This window comes from Plasmodium gaboni, chromosome 14, assembly GCF_001602025.1.
Source record: "Plasmodium gaboni strain SY75 chromosome 14, whole genome shotgun sequence".
Taxonomy (NCBI): domain Eukaryota; phylum Apicomplexa; class Aconoidasida; order Haemosporida; family Plasmodiidae; genus Plasmodium; species Plasmodium gaboni.
The window spans coordinates 45,749-68,327 of record NC_031494.1 but is presented as its reverse complement, the minus strand read 5'-3'; the positions used below and the strand labels follow the sequence as shown (position 1 = coordinate 68,327).

The 22,579-nt window shown below is 18.4% G+C and overlaps 8 protein-coding genes across 8 annotated transcripts, besides 1 other annotated feature; 5 read left to right on the top strand and 3 right to left on the bottom strand.

Moving 5' to 3' along the window:
- Nucleotides 1-828: 828 nt before the first annotated feature.
- On the top strand, nt 829-2,131 carry PGSY75_1403700 (putative translocation associated membrane protein; the record flags this gene model as incomplete). Its single annotated transcript, XM_018787741.1, has 3 exons — nt 829-1,758; nt 1,879-1,942; nt 2,046-2,131. 3 exons carry the CDS (start codon nt 829-831, stop codon nt 2,129-2,131), a joined length of 1,080 nt encoding a protein of 359 aa, XP_018639113.1.
- Nucleotides 2,132-2,348: 217 nt separating this feature from the next.
- Nucleotides 2,349-2,459: a sequence feature (SECIS_element).
- Nucleotides 2,460-2,527: 68 nt separating this feature from the next.
- On the bottom strand, nt 2,528-3,174 carry PGSY75_1403600 (selenoprotein; the record flags this gene model as incomplete). The annotated part of the gene is made up of 3 exons (XM_018787740.1): nt 2,528-2,656; nt 2,788-2,835; nt 3,001-3,174. The coding sequence occupies 3 exons, from the start codon at nt 3,172-3,174 to the stop codon at nt 2,528-2,530; spliced, it is 351 nt and encodes a 116-aa protein (XP_018639112.1).
- Nucleotides 3,175-3,559: 385 nt separating this feature from the next.
- PGSY75_1403500 (hypothetical protein) lies at nt 3,560-5,595 on the top strand (the record flags this gene model as incomplete). The annotated part of the gene is made up of 9 exons (XM_018787739.1): nt 3,560-3,580; nt 3,812-3,969; nt 4,122-4,245; nt 4,395-4,521; nt 4,637-4,694; nt 4,851-5,001; nt 5,119-5,198; nt 5,383-5,431; nt 5,521-5,595. The coding sequence occupies 9 exons, from the start codon at nt 3,560-3,562 to the stop codon at nt 5,593-5,595; spliced, it is 843 nt and encodes a 280-aa protein (XP_018639111.1).
- Nucleotides 5,596-5,744: 149 nt separating this feature from the next.
- PGSY75_1403400 (hypothetical protein) lies at nt 5,745-9,445 on the bottom strand (the record flags this gene model as incomplete). Its single annotated transcript, XM_018787738.1, has 15 exons — nt 5,745-5,882; nt 6,080-6,187; nt 6,369-6,535; nt 6,629-6,728; nt 6,840-6,949; nt 7,056-7,188; nt 7,318-7,453; nt 7,604-7,803; nt 7,893-8,015; nt 8,141-8,188; nt 8,302-8,354; nt 8,452-8,535; nt 8,636-8,873; nt 9,023-9,258; nt 9,376-9,445. The coding sequence occupies 15 exons, from the start codon at nt 9,443-9,445 to the stop codon at nt 5,745-5,747; spliced, it is 1,944 nt and encodes a 647-aa protein (XP_018639110.1).
- A 534-nt stretch (nt 9,446-9,979) lies between these two features.
- PGSY75_1403300 (hypothetical protein) lies at nt 9,980-13,447 on the top strand (the record flags this gene model as incomplete). The annotated part of the gene is made up of 1 exon (XM_018787737.1): nt 9,980-13,447. One exon carries the CDS (start codon nt 9,980-9,982, stop codon nt 13,445-13,447), a length of 3,468 nt encoding a protein of 1,155 aa, XP_018639109.1.
- Nucleotides 13,448-13,996: 549 nt separating this feature from the next.
- Nucleotides 13,997-15,025, top strand: PGSY75_1403200 (hypothetical protein; the record flags this gene model as incomplete). The annotated part of the gene is made up of 2 exons (XM_018787736.1): nt 13,997-14,408; nt 14,610-15,025. 2 exons carry the CDS (start codon nt 13,997-13,999, stop codon nt 15,023-15,025), a joined length of 828 nt encoding a protein of 275 aa, XP_018639108.1.
- Nucleotides 15,026-16,136: 1,111 nt separating this feature from the next.
- Nucleotides 16,137-21,716, top strand: PGSY75_1403100 (hypothetical protein; the record flags this gene model as incomplete). Its single annotated transcript, XM_018787735.1, has 1 exon — nt 16,137-21,716. One exon carries the CDS (start codon nt 16,137-16,139, stop codon nt 21,714-21,716), a length of 5,580 nt encoding a protein of 1,859 aa, XP_018639107.1.
- A 517-nt stretch (nt 21,717-22,233) lies between these two features.
- PGSY75_1403000 (hypothetical protein) lies at nt 22,234-22,470 on the bottom strand (the record flags this gene model as incomplete). Its single annotated transcript, XM_018787734.1, has 2 exons — nt 22,234-22,292; nt 22,431-22,470. Coding segments are annotated over 2 exons (99 nt in total), but the record flags the coding sequence as incomplete, so codon positions are not given.
- Nucleotides 22,471-22,579: the final 109 nt, after the last annotated feature.

The window sequence follows — 22,579 nt, the reverse complement described above, 5'->3', positions numbered from 1 at the left end:
TTTTTTTTTTTTTTTTTTTTTTTGTTATACTTGAAAAAAAGAAATACATAAATTTATTCATATTCACCATCATACATGATATGATATATATATATATATATATATTTCAATTAATAAAACATAAGAAAAATATAATAAAATAAATACACTTAAAAATTTTAAAGTATTGTTGAAAGTAGTTGAAGTTTATATAAATATTCTATATGTATTCTTTACAAAATTTATATCTACATATATAATTAAAAAAAAAAAAAAAAAAAAAAAGGGATACCATAATTATATAAATATAAAAATAGCATAAATAATATGTATATATGTGAAGATAATATATATATTTTTTTTTTTTTGTGGTTTGAACATTTTTACTTTATATTTGGTTAAATAAGGCAAAGCATTTATAATCATATAATTATATCTTATGGTTTATATAAATTTGTTCTATATATCTATATTGTAATTTTGTGCATAGCATTTTTTTTTTTTTTTTTTTTTTTTTCAACACGAGTAATTTTTTTTTTTTTTTTATATATATTGTTGTTGTTAATTGGACTCTGAACAGTTACACATATATATTATATATATTAGAAAGACGCAAGTTATTTTCATATATAATCATAATAAAAGTGATTTTTTTTTAATATTGTTGACTTAAAAATAAAAATAAAACAATATATAACATTATATATATGTACACATACATATATTTTTATATTTATATATTTATTTATCCATTTGTGTTTCTTATTTTCTATTTGTTTTTATTTTTATTTTTATTTTTATTTTTATTTATTATTTTTATTTTTTTTTTTTTTTTTGGGGGGACCTTAAATGGATAAGAAATATTTGCATACTTTAGAAGAATATTTTCTGAGTGTTAAGAATAAAGGATACATTGAACAATATTTGATTAACCCGAAATTGAGTAGATGGGATGTAATACTTTTTTTTGTTTTTTTTGTATTGATAACGTTATTACGATTAGTCGTATCAGGTGTTCAAAAAGAGATTATAAGGAAGAATAGTATATTGTATAGATTATCAAGAAATTCATTATTAGACAGAGTGAATAAAAAATATGATCTCTCAAAAAGTGGATCTTTATATAAATGGAAAGAGAATTTTTGGTTTGCTCTATGGCATAGTTTTTCTTTTACATATAATTTTATTTTATTATTTCTTATGTCTGGATATTTAAATAATAAAAATGGTTGGATAAAGATGTGTTTCAAAGAACGTACAGGTAAATGGTTTTTCTTAGTTACAGAAGAAGAATATAATGAGAATAAAAGAGGATGGCCTTTTATGTATATAAATAATTATGTATATTATTTTTATATATTACAAATATCTTATTGGTTTTCTTGTCTCTTTTATTTAAATTATGAAAGAAGAAGAAAAGATTATTATGTATTTGTATTACATCATTTATCTACAATTATCTTATTAACATATTCACATGTATTAAATTTTTGGAGAGTCGGATTATTAATATTATTTATTCATGATATTGTTGATATCGTTCTATACCTTTCGAAATTATTAAATTACACCAACTTAAAAAATAGGATGTTTCTTACATTTTTTTATATACTCTTCGTTTTATATTATTTCTTCTTTAGAATATTCTTATATTTTTATTATATAGTTCTACCTTTAAGTAATACAAAAATTATAAGGACATATACCGATGGTTTTATATCATCTCACAAGGACGTCCCTGGGGGGTTGGTCCTTCTTATATTTTTGTGGACCCTCATGGTAAGAAATATGTAAAAGGATATACATATGGATGAATAAATGAATAAATATATACATACATATATATATATATATATATATATATATATATATATATTTTTTTTAATTTTTTTGATAAAGGGTATGCATGTGTATTGGTTTTTCCTCATTTTAAAAATGAGTCGCCTCTTTATAATCAAGACAAGTAAGAGAATAAAAAGAAAAAATTTAAAAGATGATCATACATATTGTTTTATTATTTTTTTTTGTTTTATTTTTTATTTTTTTGTTTTATTATATTTTTATAGTGAAAAATGAAAAAATTACGGACATTCGAAGTGATAATGAGGATGACAGTACATCCACAATGGAAAGTATCAAAAAGGAAGATTAGTTTATAATATTATTCCGAAAAAAAAAAAAAATTAAAACATATATATATAATTATATATATATATAATAACTTTTTATAATTCATCATATTTATAAAAATGTGTCTATCTATCCATATATATTTTATTATTTTATTATAATTTTTTTTGGAATTGTAATGTTTTTTTATAATCATATATATATATATTTATAAAAAACAAAAAAAATTAAAAATTATATAAATAAATATAACATCATTTCTCATTACTAATTTATACATTTATTTTTCTGTATTTTCAAATTAGCAAATCATTTATGAGTATATTCATTTAAAAGAAAATATATATATATATATATATATATATTTTTATATATTTATATATATTTATATATATATATTTATATATGAGAAAATCATTTAACCTCAGGTACTTCCCAAGCAGGTACCTAAATTTTTTAATTCCATAATTCTACTTTTTGGTAAACCTCCTGTTTTTTTCTTTTTAAAAAAACCATCATCACCATCATTATTCTTTCCATTGGAACTCTAAAAATATATATATATATATATATATGTATATAATATTATGTTTATATTATTTCTCTTTTCTTTTTTGAAATAATATAAACATAGAAAAAATAAAATTTCATAATAAAGTTTAAATATTTTAATTTAACCTTAGAAATATTTGATTGTCCAAGTAGGGTTTTAAAAAAAATAGCTAGCTGGGAAAAAAAAAAAAAAAAAAATAAACATATATACATATATGTTACACATATATATAATTAGACATATGTAGGATGGTTTGATATATATATTATATATACATATAAATTATATAAACATTTCATATTCTTTTAATTTTTCCTTTTTTTTTTTTTTTGACTTACTATATTAATAACTGTTTTGATAAAATTAATAATACCCTTTATAAAATTAATTATGGGTAATATAAATTTATTATGTGAAGCATTTCTTTCCCTTATTTTTTCATATTTTAGTTTTCTATCTCTTAAAAATATTTCGTAATCTGCATTATTTTTCTTTTCCTTTTTGTCATCCATTTTTCTGTTTTATATTTATAGAAAAATATATAATATATAAAAGTAAATATATATATATATATATATATATTATATATATATTAGACAAATATTAACATTGTGTGGGTAATTATATTTCAATTAAGGAATTTTTGTTATCCTAAAAAAAAAAAAATGATTATATGACATAAATTTATATATATATTGACAATTGTGTTATGTATTTATTATTTTTTATTTTTTATAAAAAAATAAATTAAATTGTAAATTTAAAATTTTTTTATTTTATGATAAAATTTCTGTTGAGTTGAAAAATATTATTTAAATAAAAATATTTTTTTTTAAAAAAAAAGTAATATATAAATATGTATACATCATATACATAATATATTTATATTTATAAATGATGGAAAAAAATCACAAAATAGTAAAAAAAAAAATAATAATAAAAAATAATATATATATAATATATATATATATTATATAGTGTGTAATATTTTTTCTTGGTAGTATAAAAAAAAAAAAAAAAAAAAAAAAAAAAAATGTTACAAATTTTCTTATTTTCCCATTGAACCAAGGTTTTAATATATATATATATATATATATGTATATATAATTTTTTTTTTTTTTTTTTTTTTTTTAATTTATACAAATATAGCTGAAATATGCTAATCCTTTTGCCATAAGCAAGGAATTAAAATCGTATATGCTAAAAGTGATGAATGAATATAAAAAACATTTCGAAAAATCGTCAATAAAAAATTGTAATTTAGACGATAATATAAATGTAATTAGAGATTTGATATTAGATGAACAGTAAAAAAAAAAAAAAAAAATATATATATATATATATATATATATATATATATTTTATTTGGTTTTGTCTAAAATCGATTAGTGTTCTATGTTCTTATGATAGCATTATATAGATTTATAATAAATTATTATTTATTCTGATTTACTTATAGAAATAATTATAATGAAGATATATTTTTGAAAATTCAAAAAAGTTTTCATTTATATGATTTCTTCAATTTATCCTTGTTATTTCCAATAAAAGTTTTAAAAAAAAATGACAAGACCTTAATTGAGGTATTTATAATTATGCAAAATGGGGGTATAAAATATATATATATATATATATATATATATATATATATGTATTTTTATATATTTATATTTTTTTTTATTTTTATATTTTATTTATTTATTTTTTTTTTTGTCCATCTGTTTGCTTAAAGCTAATATCGGAAGATACCAATTTGAGTGATCTGGAATTAATTCAAGCTGTTCTTAAAAATATAGAAAACAACAATATAGATAAATTAAACTTTTTTTACGTCGAGAATATAATTTTTGAATTATTAGGTTATATATATATATATATATTTATTTATTTATTTATATTTATATATGATTATTTTATGAATTATATGAGAGATATATAAAATAAATAGAATTTACATATCTTTTTTTTGAATAGATGAAATAATACGACAGATAATTATTGAATATCCCAAGCGAGGATTTTCCTTATTATTGTAACAACGAAATGATATATATAAATATATAAATATATATATATATGTGCATATTCTTATATCTTTCTTTTTTTTTAACATTTGAATATTTATATAATTGTATATTTTCCACTTTATTTTATTTCCTTTTTGTTATCATTTATCACATACCGAAAGAATAAACAATGAACTACAAAAGAATATTACTTATTATAAAAATTTGATAGATATTATTGAGCACAATAATGAAATGAACACACAAGGCTTCAAAGAAATGAACGAAAAGAATAATTTAATTGTATTGAAATTTAAAATAAATATGCTTATATAATTACGTAAATTATATATATATATATATATATATATATATATATATATATATATGAGGATATAACTAAATCAAAATATATTTTATAATTTTTTCCATTTTTTTTTTTTTTTGAAGCTCCAAGATTTGTCAGTTGAAGAAAATAAACTGAAAGAGAAATTAATAGACGTACAAACTAGATTAGAATTATTAAAAGAGTAAAATTAAGAAAAAAATAGAAAATAAATATATAAATAAAACTATTCTTGTTAAAATTATGGATATATAAATGATAATAAATTTCTTTTCTTATATTCTGAAAAGGATTGTGAATATATATATATATATATATATATATATATATATATGTATATAATTTTTTCTTTTTTTTTCGTTGTGTAGAGAAAATAAAAAAAAGCTTCAAGAAAATAAGAATAAGAAGGAAATACAAGTATTTATAAAATATAGACATATTTGAATATATATATATTATAATATTACAAATAACTTTTTCTTTTTATTTCTATTATTCCATTGTAGTATGATTTATTAAAGCATAATGAATCGTTACTAGAAAAAATTAAAGAAATTTATGATAAGAAAGGAGAAATATAAATATTATAATGCTTTCAATTTTATGAGAAGAGTAAAGGAAAAATATATAGAGTTTCCAATATAAAAAAAAAAAAAAACAAAAAAAAAAAAAAAAAAAAATATTCACATATAATATATATATATATATATATATATATATATTATTTAAATTATGATAATTCCTTCTTCATTCTATTAATTTTATTTATATTTTGTTTCATCAACGTTTCCTCTTGAAAAATATTTTGAATAATACTTGCTCTCTCTTTTAATATATGATAATACTTTTCAACATATATAGAAAATGTCTTAAATTGAAAAAAAATATGTATTTTGATAATATGGAAAGTATATAAGATAATAAAAAAATATATATAAATAAATAATAATATAAATATCTGCATATATCTTTAATACTATTAAGAATATCATACTTGAAAATATATCTATATATATATATATATATATGTATGTATTTCCTTTTTATTATTTTATTTTTTATAACCTTCCATAAGGTGATCATATCATCAGGTGTGATATTAGATAATTTATACCAGTAATCTTTTTCTTGTTTTTTTCTATCCATTATTATTTTTAAAGATATATTTAATCTCTAATAAGTAAATGAATGAAAATAAAAATACATATATCATTTGAAATATTTATAATAATTTAATTTTTTTTTTAAAAATGCATTTTGAATATACATAATATTAAATGTATTATAATCATATTAATCTAATATATATACATATATATATATATATATATATATATATATATGTATGTATTACGTTTTTATATTTTTGTTTATCGTTTGAAATTCTACAAGTATTTTCTTTTTCTTTCTCTTGATAATATTTAAGTATTATATCTAATGTATATTCAGAATTATATGGCATATTATTATCGTCTTCGGCTTTATTAAATTTGTTTATGAGATAGTTTTCTTCATCAGCATCTTTAAGAGAATAAAACAGAGAAGAAACAATAAGGTGTAACATATATATATATATATATATATATCTTTATTTATTTATTTTATTTGAGTAACCTATGTAGAATAACTGTGTTAATAATTCTAGATCTTCTTTTGTGTGTACTCCGATATAATTTAATATTTTTCTTATCTGTTCTTCTTCATCCTTTATATTCTATAATATGCAATTATAAAAATGAGAATACATATATGCATACACACATATATATATATATATTTATATATATTTATATATTTATTTATTTATTTATTTATTTATTTTTACCACGTCCTCTATGAGAAACAAACATTCCTGTAATAATAATTTTTTAACGTTTTCTATTTGTTGAGGTGTCACTTTCTTGACGTTCATTTCTAATACTGTATTATCATCATCTGATATATTAAAAAAAAAAAAAATAAAATAAAATAATCATTACATACATAATATACATATCAAGTCCAAAATATAATGATAAATAAATATTTCATAGTAACAAACCTTTATGTGATGTCACTAGGTGGATATTTTCTTGTAGTAAATATTTATAATTAGTTTCTTGGAAATCTTTTAAGAATATTTGTTGATGTATAATTTTATTAGCACTTATTAATTTTTCGATATATATCATAGCCTTTAAAAGGATTATATATAATATATATAAAGAAATACACAAAAGGTTTGAAAGAATTTACAATTATATAAAATATATATATATATATATTAATATATTATAATTTTATATGTATTTTTTATTTTTTACTTCTTTTCTTTGAAGATCCCAAGCTTTTGAATACTTTTTCTGATAATTTTTTTCATAACTTTTTTGTCTCTTTTGTAATTCAATAAATTGGTATTTAATTCTTTCATACTGATTGATAAGTTCATTAATATTTTTTCTTAAACCATAAATAAAATGGATAAATAAAAAGTAAAAAATAAAGAGTAAAAAATAAAAAATAAAAATTTTATATGTAAAGATATATACTACTGATATATATATATATATATATATATATATAATATAGTGAGACATATATTTTGATTACTTTGATTTTATCTTGTAGTTGTAATAATACGTCTTAACAGACAACAATGATTCTCTTAATTTGTTTATTTCTAATTTATAAAAATTGATCAATTTTAAATTATAACTATTTTTTTGTTGTAGTAATTTTCGGTTATATAATTTTTTTTCTTTATCCATGAGAATGTCATTTATGTTTTCCAAGTGTCTTATGTTATTATTCTATATAACATATGTAAATATAAATATATATAAATATATATATGTATATATATTCCTTATATATACAAATTTATTTTATTTTTTTATACCAAATTATTTTCTAATAATTCATTTTTGAGCTTCAAATCCAAATGTTTTGTCTCATACTCTTTTTTTATTTTCTCATTGAGAATCTTTTCTGATTCCAGATCTTCAACAAAAGTATTAGAATTCTTCACAAAAATAAAATATATATATATATATATAACCATATTGATGTTTTATTCCATATATATCATAAAAAATTAAAAGGAAAAAGAAATTTTTTTTTTTTTTTTTTTTTTTTTTTTTTTAATACCAAATTTCTCATCCTCAAAAAGTCATCAAGGATTTCTTTATTATTATTCTAAAAAATAGAAGGATAAAAATATATATATATATATATATATATATATATATATATTAATAGAAACATATTGATTGATTTTTCATATATATATTTTATTTCCTTTGATGTACTAATAATATCTTCCTTTTTTGATACAGATCGTCTCTTGTTTTGTTGAGTATATCTAAAGGAATGAAGAAATATGTTTAAAGATAATACAATTTAAAAAATATATAAATATATATATATATATATATATATATATATATATATGTATATACCTTCTAGATATATTTTATATCCTTCCATTTGATTTCTCATAAATGATATGAATGTTGTAACATTCTTGGCGTTAATTTCACAGACTAATATTTATGTATATATATATATATGTGTTTATATATTTGTAGTAGTAAAAAAAAAAAAAAAAAAAAAAAGATCAAATAAATAATGTTATTATTATACCCTTTTTAATTTGTTCGTCTTTGTATTTTAATATGGAAAAATATTTATCTACTTTCTTTTTATATGTTTCTTTTTCTTTAAGAGCTAAGTTATTAACATCCATCATATTATATTGAAATGATGATACATACATATCCTGAGTAAAATCATTTTTATTATCTATATAATGATCGACACTTAGAATATTGTTTTTGTTTAATGTATCTGTAGAGTATTTCTTTATATTTTGTAATAAGTGCTATAAAAGGAAGAGATATATAAATAAATATATATATATATATATATATATATGTATGTGTTCATTTAATCATTTATGTTATTTTATATTATATGAATATATATAGAACCATTTCTTTATATATATATATCTTAATATTTCCATGTCACCTTTTCTTCATTGTTTCGTTTACTAGATAATTCTTGTAGATAATCTTTTTTTCTTTCACTTAATTTAGAAATAATATCATTTTTTATATTAGCATAATTTTCATTGTAATCATTATTTGTATATTCAAAATTGTATACAAGTTTATATTGGTTGTCTTCTTTTTCTTTATCTTTTTCGTCATTGTTGTTTTTTATTTCGATTAATTTCTTTTCTGTGTCATTATTATCTTCCTTTACTATGGAATTATAAATATATTTTATTTATATAAATTATTATATTTCATATGGTTATCTTAATAATATATATATATATATATATATATATATGTGTTTGTGTGTGTTATGTTACCTACATTTATTTAAAATCTTATTTCTTCTTTTTTCTATCCTTCCTTCTTTGGAAGTACACAGAAGAATATCCATGGCAAAAATATTAAATAATTTGTATTATATGTATTATATTTGAAAATTTTTAATAAAGCTATAATATATATATATATATATATATATATATATATATATATGTTATATATTTATTTTTTATAATACATATATTATTTTTTAAGTGTAATACTATAGTATGTCTTTTTTATGATATTATAGGTCAACATTTATATTAATAAAATTAAAAAAAAAAAAAAAAAAACCTATTTTATGTGTTATATGTTCCTGTCAATATATAAATAAATGTATATTCTAAAACTTATTGTTCTTTAATATGCTACATTATAAAATATAGAGTATGTAATATTTATTTTATGAAGACACCTTGTAGCTGTAGTAATAATATTTCTCATCGATCAAAGAGAAAAATATGACCATGATGATTTAAAAAGGAATATATTTTTAATATATATAAAATTAAGATAATAAATAAAAACAAAATAAAAAAAAAAAAAAAAAGTGATAAACTAGCATTATATATTATGAAATGATAAAAGACATTTATGTAATACAATGAAACATCAATATTATTTAAAACAAATGAAAGATGAAAAGAAGATTTTTTATGATACAGAAGAAGGAAGTAATAATATATATAAATATGATATAATAAAAAAAAATATATTTAGAAGAAGAAGAAAAAAAAAAAGCAAATATTTATATTTAAAAAAAAATTTATTTTTTCAAAAATGTATTTTTTATAAATTAAGATGCATGAATAATACTTCTTCATGGTTATTAGAATTATCCAAATGCTATAAAAATAAAGATGATTATATAAATTATAATAAAAAACTTATTGATAATATAAAATTCAGAAATCCTTTTTCAAAATATAAAAAAATAATTTCCCTATTTTATAAGAAAAAATATAAAGAAGCATATAATTTATTGTGCCACATATCGACAAGAAATTCATCTCATCCTTTAAAATTGAATTTATTATGGAAACATAATTTTTTTGTAAATAATAAATATAATTTGAACGCATTGATTGAAAGAATACAATGTATTAATAAAAAAAAGGAGATAAATGAAGAGATTCATAAAAAAGATAAGAAAGTAATAAGTCAAAAGAATCGTATAAATGACAGGACTAATATTACCATTTTAGACATGTTACAAAGAAGAGGAAAATATAAGATAGTAGACAAAATAAAAGAAATAAAAAAAAATTATCATCATGATATTATTATAAATCCAAAATATATGAAATATGAAAATAAAATTAACTCAAGATGTAATTATTTTCTCTTATATAAAAAAAGTTCAAGTTTTCAAAATGATTTTATTAATATAATTGGACACAACAACAATTATATATTTCCTACAAGTAAAAGAAATAAATATTTTGTAGATATACATAATAATATATCAAATAAAAACAAAAATTACATTTATGATGACATATTAGAAGGGGACATATCTTATATATATAACAAGGATGACCAATTTATTTTCCATAAGAAGAAAAAAAATAATAATAAAAAAGTGAAAAAAATAAAAAAGAGAAATATAAAAAAGTATCATATAAATAAAAATATGCAATTTTATTTTTATATTAAAATGCTATGTTTATATATGCACAGTCATTCATTTTCAATATGTAATGATACAAATGTGAGAAATCAATATGTTCATATAAATATGGAACATATGAAAAGAAAAGAAATACTTTTATATATTATAGAATATATGAAAATGATGAGAAAAAAATCTATACCTTTTGACACACATCTATATTTATTATTAAGTGTTGCTTATTATGATTTGGGCAAATATCATAAAAGTGTATTATATGTTAAGAAGAGTATTAAGAAAGATTATTTTAATATTACTTCATGGATATTTTTTAACAACTTAATATGTATAGAAAAATTTATAGATAACTATAAAATTGGAAGAGAGAGAAAAGAAATATATACAAACCAAAATGAATGTGATAATTATAGTACCATTTTTATTAATTGTAAAAAAAACAAAACAAAAAAAAATATATATATAAATAGTTATGTAAAAAAAAAGTATTTCATAAATAAACATAATAAATTACATAAACTAGTTAATCATTTGTTTGATAATGAATTCTTTGAATTTTCTACAAATGAGTATAATAAAAATATTATAATGAATAATTATAATTTCTACACATATATCAACCCTATAATTAATATGAATGAAGATTTTTTTTTTAAAAACAATTATTTTGTCAACCAAATATTTGACGACCATATGATGAATAAAGAAGGGAATCAAAAAATAGTTGGATATATGGATCGATGTTATAATAATTGTAAAAATTATATAGAAAATATACATAATGTTGAAAAGGTTAAAAATAAAAAGACCATGATTAATAATGTTTTTATTAAATATAAAAAATATTTGAGAGAACATAATTTTAAAAATAATTTTATGACCTTATTCGGATTTGCACATTTCTGTTCTTTAAATAATAAATGTTATCAAGATGCCATATGTATATATAAATATTTGATAAAAATCTTGAGGGCACAAAATAACCTGTACATTTCAGGTGAGCTAGCCAAATTGTATTATTTTTGTGGTCAGAAAAAAAAAAGTTTGAAATATTTTAATAAGTTAAAAATTATAATTAAGCAAAATACCATTTTAAAAAAACAAATGATGAATAAATATCTTATATATTATTATTGTCAATATGGACAATCTAAAAATTGTAAAAATAAGATTATATTTTTGGGTCTTAATAATAAATTTGAATTTTATGATAAAGATAAAAAACATATAATGTGTATGAGTATGAAAAAATATAAAGCTTTTAAAAGGTTAATAATTCCTAAATATTTTTCAGACGAATTTATATATGTTGAATTATTAGCTAATATATATTTTTTAAATAATTCAACAGTTGATTTATTTATACTTGCTCATAGTTATGAAAAGAAAAAAAAAAAATGTTATGATGAAAAATTATTTTATATATTAGGAAAATATTATTCATTAAATAAGAATTATGAAAACTCAATCACATTTTTTAAAAAAGGTATTGAAAAAAATAAATATCATATATATAGTTATATCAGTTTAGCACAAGAATATTTTTTATTCAAGAATAATGTAAATATTTCAATATATATTTTATTAAAAGTTCTTTTCTTATATTTTAACACTACATATGCATGGTATAGTTTAGGCCAATGTTTGCAATATAAAAAACATTATACGTTTTGTATTTTTTCATATGAAAAGGCTCTCTTTTTTAAGGAAGATATTTCTATATATTATTTCTTGTCTGCTTCATATTTAAAAAGGGGTGATATATATAATTATATTTATGTGTTAATAAGAGGTTGGAATTTTAAGAAAAATATCTTATTTTCTTCCATGATTTTTAGTATTAATTTAAATATTTTAAATAACGAATATTATGAATTAATAAGGAAATATGATATATCTAATCTTCTTTTGAGTGATGAAAAAAAAAAAGAATTTATCAAACATATTATTGTTCATCATTATTATAAGAAAACAAATAACAATTGTTTACTTTGGTGTCTCATATATTTAAAAGGATATTTTAAAAAAATAACTAAAAATTTGCATCATGATAATATAAATATAAGTGAATTTTTAAAAAACAATTCATATGAAATGTTTGTAAAGAATAATTTTTTTTTTGGGGGGGATAATATTATAAAGAGAAAGAAATATAAAGAATATCATAAAATGAATTTATTCTTCAAAAATTTTAATTTAATTTATTATAAAAATACCAATTATTTGTATTTCATTCAATGTTTGAGAAATTCACCTACAGTTTTTTTTAATGCTGTAACTTATTTAGCTAATTATTGTTTTTATAATAAACAATTGAAATCTTCTTTGAAACTTTTAGAAATATTATGGGATGTAAAAGGAAGCATATCCTCCAATTATTTGGAGTATATTTTTTTGATTGAAAAAATGTTAAGGCAGGAAAAGGATAGAAATATTTTTTAATAAAATATTTTTCTAAAAAATATGTTATTATGAAAATGTAAAGAAGAATGTACAAAATATATTCATTATATAAAAGTAACAAAATATAAGTACTTTTATATATGTATAATATTATCATTTCTTTCTTTTTTTCTTTTTTTTTTTTTTTGCTGGTTTATATAATGATTGGTCTTATTAAACAAAATGGGATAGAACTGGGAATTTTTTGAGAATGGTTTAATATATGTACTATGATGTGCCTTATATTTTTAAGTATATATATATATATATATATGAATCACCACTTCGATTGTGTTATTATTATATATTTATCTTTCGTCTTTTTTTTTTTTTATTAAAAAATTTCGTGTCCCCATATTACAATTTCATGTGCTATATATTTTTGGACAATTATTTCAAATACATGGTCATCGAACTATTGATGATATGTTTATATTTATGTATAAGCAGTCGTGTTGAATAAACAAATAAATAAATATATATATATAAATAAATAAATATATATATATATTTTGTTGCTATGCTTTCCCACATATTTATGTGTAAAAAATGACATTTCTGAAGGCGAAAAAATATCTTTTCTTTTTTTATTTGTGTAGCTCTTTACTTTCTTCGAGATATACTTTTAACAGTAACTTTATATATGATAATAAAAAATTTATATCTAACCTTTTTATGTTTAAAGAAAAATATGTAGAGGGTTCAAATATACTTAGTTGCTATGAGGAAATATGTGGTTATAATAAATATAATAAAATGAATGAATATGGAAAGTTAATTGCAAAAGACATAAACAATATATTTATTAGTAAAAATAAATGTGTGGTAAATAATATAGAAAGAAGAGAAATGAATATAAATTTTGTTCTGTATAATATTATATCACAAATAAATGAAATTATAAATTTATTTAATTATAATACGATAAAAAATAATAAGAATATATTCAAGGTATTATTAGGTAATTATATATTTTCTTATTCATTTATTTTTATATAATTTGTGTTATTTTATTTAAACGATTATACAATTTTTACCTGAACAATTAAGGAAATATAATACATAATTGTGAAAAAAAAAAAAAAAAAAAAAAAAAAAAAAAAAAAAAAAAAAAAAAGCTAGTTATATAAATATATATATATATATATCTTTCTTTTTTCAGTGAAAGATTTCTTTTTAACATATATGAAAAAAGAAAATAAAAATTATATAGGAAGAGAATTAAATGATGGAGAAAAAATGAAATATGCTAATATAGAAATAAAACAGAAAGAATGTTTTAGAAATGTCCGAATTTTAAATGAAGAAAAATGTTTTTTAAATTGTGGAAATGGTAATTGTGTGAATTCTCATGGATATGAATATTGTAATTGTCCAGAAGGTTTTTCAAGTAATCCTGAAAAAAATTTCGAATGTGAAGAACATTGTAAGGTAAACAATGGAGGATGTGACAAGGACTCGATATGTGAACCTGTTTTATCTGTGGATGAAGAAAAAAATAATGTTGTAAAGGGAGTTGGTGTTATATGTAAATGTAAAAATGGAAATACAAAATATAATGGATATTATTGTGGTTAGTGTTAAGATAATTATTTATACGTTTATATTTCTTTTTCATGAATTAATATAATACTACTATTTTTTTCATTCAATAGGATATAAAATATAAAATGAATATATTATATATATATATATATATTGATGTTTATATATTTCAATAAAGTATCAATTTTTAATTTTATTTAAAAATTGGAATGATTTTTTTTTTTTTTTTTTGTATACATATATACTAGTGATCAATATATATATATATATATATATATATATATATATATATCTTTTTATTTTTTATTTTTTTTTTTTTGTTCATATCCAAGTGAACGTATTTATATATGTATTTAAAATATATTATTTTTTACACATTATTGTAAACATAAAAACTAATACATGTAATATGTACGAAGCATTTTTTTTTTTTTTATTTATTTATTTATTTGTTTATTTTTAATATAAAATAAAAATACTTATGTATATATTCAATAATCAAATATTAATATGTTAAAAAAAATAATTTTTTTTTTTTTTTTTTTTTTTTTTTTTCTCCTTTTATTAAAGTCATTTTATTATATCTTAAGATAATATTAAAGAAATTACATGTTTATTTATTCATGTGAACACATAAATGTATTATATATAATTTTAATTTTTTATATTCTGTTATTTTTTTTTATTTTTGGTATGCTTTAAAATATATTCAAAATTTTGGTAATGCTTTTCATTTTTAATATTTATATATATATATATTTAATCATACATATATAGATAAAATTTTATCTAAATAATGAATTTAAATGTATGATGAACAAAAAAAAAAAAAAAAAAAAGAAAAAAAAAAAAAAATATATATATATATATATATATATATATATATATATGTATAATATATATATATAATTTATTGTAAAGACACATAAAATATGTATGTGTGATATATAAATATATGTACTTAAGTATTATATACTAGTATAATATAATTTAATTTTTTTTTTTTTTTGAATTGGTCATATTATTATAAATAAAAATAAACGAATATTAATATATATATATATATATTTATATATATATATATATTTGTGTTTATGTATATATTTATTTATTGATGAAGTTAAAATATTTATGTTAGAGAACTATGCTGCAAGGAAGGATTAAAAAGTTTAAGGTCCCAGTTGACAACAACATTGATAATTTTATAAAAGATATAAATATAAAGAAGAATGAATATATATATGCATGTGATTTAGTCGATGATGATAATATAAATTTGACAGGTGAGAGTGTGATAAGTTTATTTGATTACATAAATGAGAGTTATAGTAATGTATTATTATTATTATGTCAAGAAGGTTTTGATAGTATATTAAATTATATGCGTGGATATAATAATTTAAATGATGCAGAGAATGAGAAGATATTTGGATGTTTAACTATACTAATTGAAAAAGGTGTGGATATATTTAAGAATTATTATAAGTGTTTAGAGAAGTGTAATAAGAAAGATGACTTTTATAATGATGCTGAAAAGATGGATATAATAATAAATGAAAATAATAGTATTATGAATATGATAATAGAATGTTTAGAATCTAATTATAAAGAATATTGTATAAATGAAAAGAAAAGGAAATTATCATATTTTGAAATTAAAGAAATAATAATATCATTTTTTAATGCTTTAACATTTATATATATAAATATATTTAATTCATATTTTAATTCAAAATTTTCAAAACAACCGAATAATGAGATTATAATAAATGTTCAAAGAGGTAGAAAAAAACAGAAAAGAGATAATGATGAAGAGAATAATATAGCTTTAAAAAATATAAATAGTTTATTAAATAATATTATTTTGTTAGTTAGTAATATCAATTTTGATTTATTATATGATAATATAAATATATCTATTCTAGATATATATTTACATTTTTTTTTAAACCTATATACATTAAGTCAAGAGAATACAACAGCATTTAATATGAACAGTATGTATCATGAGGAGGTATCTATTATTATAGGGAATCTATTAAAATTGTATATAAAGAAGGATGACAAAAAGTTTATTGAATCTACTGAGAAGACTGTTAAAATGCCTAGTAATATTTTAAATCACATGGGATATAATAAGGAAACAAATAAGGTTGTTGATAATAAGAAAAAGAGGAAAAAGAGTAAACATATGGATGAAAATGAAAATGATGATGATTATAATAGTGACATGTCTGTTGATGATGACAATAATAATGATAATAATAAAAACAATACTGAGAATGATAATAAAACAACCGAAAAAGATAATAGTAATAATAATAAAAAGAGAGAAGAGACGGAGGATGAGATCTTTTATTCTTTTTCTTTTTCTTACATATTTTTAAATGTATGTAAGAAATGTAATAATATAAATATATGTGATTGTATATTAAGAGTAAGGAATACTGAGATTCCTAAGGTTATAATGAAAGAGTTTATAGATCATATAAAAGAGAATTCGATAGTATATTTAAATTTGAGTGTGCAAACACACATGCAGAATGAAATTTTAAATATATTAAATTGTTTGGAATATTTTTCAAAAAATTTAAGTGTTCATTTAATATATTATTTGAACGATATAACGGATATGTTAGGTATAGACATTTATTATATAAGGAAATCTATATTTGAGATTTTTAAAAATTTTATAATTTTATCTAAGGGTAGTGAAGAAACGAAACTAAATAATGTTAAGGATTCTGAAGATACAACAAATTATAGGAAGAATGAAAAAAAGGGTAAAAAATATTTTAATAAGATTACTACAGATGATAATGAAAGGAATTATTCTCTAAAACGTAATGGTAGTTATAATGATAGTGATAAAAATATTGATAGTGATAAAAATATTCATAGTGATAAAAATATTTATAGTGATAAAAATATTTATAGTGATAAAAATATTCATAGTGATGAAAATATTCATAGTGATGAAAGTATTTATAGTGATGAAAGTATTTATAGTGATGAAAGTATTTATAGTGATGAAAATAGTTATAGTGATGATGATACTGATTTTTTTAGTGACTCAAATGTAAATGATAATTGTTCTAATAAAAAGGGAGACAAATCAAAGAAAAAAAAAAAAAATAATAATAATAAAAAAAAAAATATTTGTAATAAAAAACAAATGGATGATTTATTAAAATCATCTTCTTTACATATCAATGAGAATAGTATAAATACATATAAAGATATAATAAATAAATTAGTATTGGAGGATTTATATTTTTTACAATCATGTTTTGAGGAATGCTTAAAAAACCGAGCTTATATAATGCATACATTAATATGTAGACAATATGATTCGAAATTACATGTTCGTTGTTATTTGTTGAAAATATTTCATGAATTAATTGAGAATAATTATATTCCTTTAAATTATTATAATAATATATGTTTGATATGTAGTGAGCGAATAAATGACAAATCTCCTTTAGTAAGGCAGAGAGCATTTTCTTTATTATCTTGTATAGCAAATGATGTGGTAAAAACGAAATATATGATACCTTTAGACACGAATAGAATAAATAAGGATTTATGTTATTTGAATAAAAGAAGGGATTTATTAAATAAGAATGAATCTTCAAAGGTTAATATAAATGGAAGTGTTAATATTAAGAAAGAGATGGATGATGATAGAATAAGAAATATAAGAAGGAAAAAGAGGATTAATTTATCTGATAGTGATGACACCAACAGTGATGATATGGATGAATGTATTGAAAATAAGAAGAGTGATAATAATAGACATAATAATAAAAAAATATTTTTAGATGGTTTAAACCTTAGGTGTGATTTGAAAAATAAAAATGATATTATGAATGGAGGTGGAGGTTCAGATTGTAGTTTGAAAGGTGATAAAGAAAATGAGGATGACAGAGTGAAGTATGCGAATCAATTAGATCTTTTGATTAGGATGTATAATGAAGTTTTGTTTATATCACTGATTGTTGATGAATGTGTTGATTTGTGTTTTAAGTTGTTATATTCTACTATTGAAACAGATCAGAAGAGTGCTATACGATTTATAATTTTAGCTCATATATGTGGAAATAATAAAGCAGGAGATGATATGAATAAGGTATGGTCTTTAATATTTAGTAATAATAACATTATAGTAGAAATAATAATAAATGAATTTGTAAATGTAAATATATCAAGTGATGATTATCGAATGAGCGCTTTTAGATTAATTAATGTGGTTTTGAATAGTAAATTAAAAGATATATCTTGTATAGAGAAGATAATTGAATGTTTATTGATTCAAGAAAAGGGTAGTTCAATAAGTGTAGGTAAATTATTGGATGAATTATTTAACATTTTATTTGTTGATAAATTTAGTGATAATAAGAATATGATAATAAAAGAGGGTGCTTTGATACTTATGAGAATATTATGTTATTCTATATATAGTGTAAATATAAAGAAAGGAAAAAAGGATCAATATTTTTTATTTACAAATAAGAAGAAGCATTTAATATTATTATTTATAAATGAATACAAGGATAATTTGCATTTTATGAATTTGTTGATATTAATATTGAAGTATAATAAGACGAATAAGATAATACAGAGTTTGTTGATAATATTATTTAATTTAATATTTGACAAGATGATTGTGTGTGATGGTTCAGAGGATGATATATATAAAAGAGGTGAGAAAAAATTGAATAATGTAATGGGTAATATATATGATATGGATAATAATAAGAATAATAAATATATAGAAATGAATGTTTGTTCTATGGATTTAAATGGAAATTTAAAAGAAGAGTGTTTATATGAATATAGAAACACTTGGTTTAAATGTTGTCAATCGATAGTTGAAAGTATGTATGTGCATTTTGATGATTTTCTTATTATATTTACAACAAAGATAAGGAATATGTTACATTTTATGTTGAATAATAATATGTGTAAATTTCAAAACACATTTTTAAATAAAGAGATAAGTGTAGATAATAATAATAATAATAATAATAATAAAAAGGTTTCGTGTTTGACGTTGTCAAAATTTATATTTTTATGTGGGCATTTAGGTTTGTATACATATATATATGCTGAAAAGATTCAGAACAAATTAAAAAAGATCGTTTCTAAAAATGAGAATAATTATGGTATGTGCACTAGAGAAGAAAAGGATAGAGAGTATTTTGATTATGTTGTTGAGCATATGATTGTATGTAATAATTTATTTGGTAAAAAAGTTATGCCTTTAATATTTTTTATAATAAATAATCCTAAAGAATTTTTTAAAGAATGTATTATAAATGATGATGAAATGAATAATTTTTATAATAAAGAAGAAATTGTTTCTAAGGAGGATGATTCATTGTATATGAACTATGAGATATATTTATTGATACTAGTATGTTTGTTGACGTTATGTAAGTTTTCAATTATATCTCAAACGTTTTGTCAAAAGATTATGTCTAATAATATGTCTATAATTAAGTTAATCGTTTCTATAATAACAGAGGAAGAAAACCAGTTGTTCTTTAAAAATGGAGATGTTCGTAATGGTTCGGATGAAATAGAAAAGGAAAAGGAAAGGGAAAAGAATATTTTAAGTTTGTGTGATGATATAAATGAAAATGAAAAGAGTAAGAATGATAATATAAATATAAAATGTGATAATATAAAATGTGATAATATAAAATGTGATAATATAAAATGTGATAATATAAAATGTGACAATATAAAGGGGGATGATAAAATGTATTATAATAATATGTCACATTTAAATTATAAATCTGTCAAATATGACAAATTCAAAGATTGCATCATGTATAAAACCATATCTAATATAAGAAAAATGTTACTTATTAGTTATGCAGATTTATTATATCGTCATCCAAATTTGTTAGAGCCATACAATAAATATATTTTCAAAGTATTGAATGATGAAGATATAAATATGAGAAGAACAGCTGTATCAGTGTTTACTCATTTATTTATGACTGATACTGTTAAGGCAAAGAGTATATTACTTATACATATGATGTATTTAACTATAGATAATGATGATAAAATATCTAGTGGATCAAAATCTTTTTTTTATGAACTAGATAGGAAATCTCCAATAACACTTGTTAATAATATATGTGATATGATATCTGTTCTAGCTCGAAATGATAGAAAGTTAGAATATGAGATGAATAAGAAAATATTATTATTCCTATTAACCTTTTTAAAGAAAAGTAAATATAACGAAACTCTAGTAGAAAAGATTTTTAAAAAAATGAAAGAAGTAAATATTAATAGAACTGATGATTTACATTTATATATGCAGGTGTTTTTAAATATACATATTGATGAAAAAATATTAGCAAAAATAAATAAATGCTTTCCTTTGATACGGTATATTATTCGAGAAAATGAATATATCCATGATAATTTTATACTTATATGTAAAAAGGCTGCTGAGAAAAAAAGAGGCAGACCAACAGAAGACGGCCAACAACAAAATAATACAAATAGTAGTAGTAATAATAACAATAATAATGATAATAGTAATAATAATAATGATAAGGTGGAGACTGAAAAAAATGAGAATAAAATGAGAGAGCTAGCTGAGGATCTACTCGGCAAAATAGAATCCACGACAAATAAGACACGGCACATGTTTAGTTTTGAAAGCGAGATAAAGTCGATTACCAATGAGGAGAAAAGGTAAAATGTGTAAATGTATTATAAGTAAATTTTTTTTTTTTTTTTTTTTTTTTTTTTTTGGAATTTAAATATTTGATTGGGTCAGAAAAAAAAAAAATAAAAAATTTGTAAATATAATATATTTATATGTTTTCATCTAAGTTTTTTATAATATATATATATAAATATATATATGTATAATTATTATTTATTTATTTATTTATTTATTTATTTATTTATTTATTTATTTTTTATACTTTCAAAAGAATTATAATAAACAAAAAAATAAAAATATATATGTATATATATATATATAATATCAATTGTATATATAATTATAATATATAAGAATGAATTGTTCTTCTTGTTCCTTGAATATGTTTGATATATTTTTTTTTAAAGATTGCTTTGTTTGTGTCTATTTTTGAATAAATATCTTAGGAATAAAATAAAATATATAAGGTGAAAATTATATAAAAGAAACATATATATAAATATATATATATATATATATATATATTTATATTTATATTTATTTATTTTTACTCTTTAAGCTTTTCATAAATATCCGATTGGGGAGAAAGCGCATGTTCTATTATATCTTCATGATATAAAAAAAAAATATATGTATATATATATTTTGATGATCATATAAAGATAGTATTTCTTTATTTAATATTTATTATATTATATTATATTTATATTTTCTTTTTTTTTTTTTTTTTTTTTTTTTTTTTTCCTCCCATTGTGTGATGGACAATTTCTTTTCTTACATTTATCTGTTATGAAAAATATATTCATGTTAATGTGAGAATTTTTTTTTTCCTTTTCATAAATGTTGATTTATAAATATGTATTTTTTTTTTTTTTTTTTTTTTTTTTTTTTTT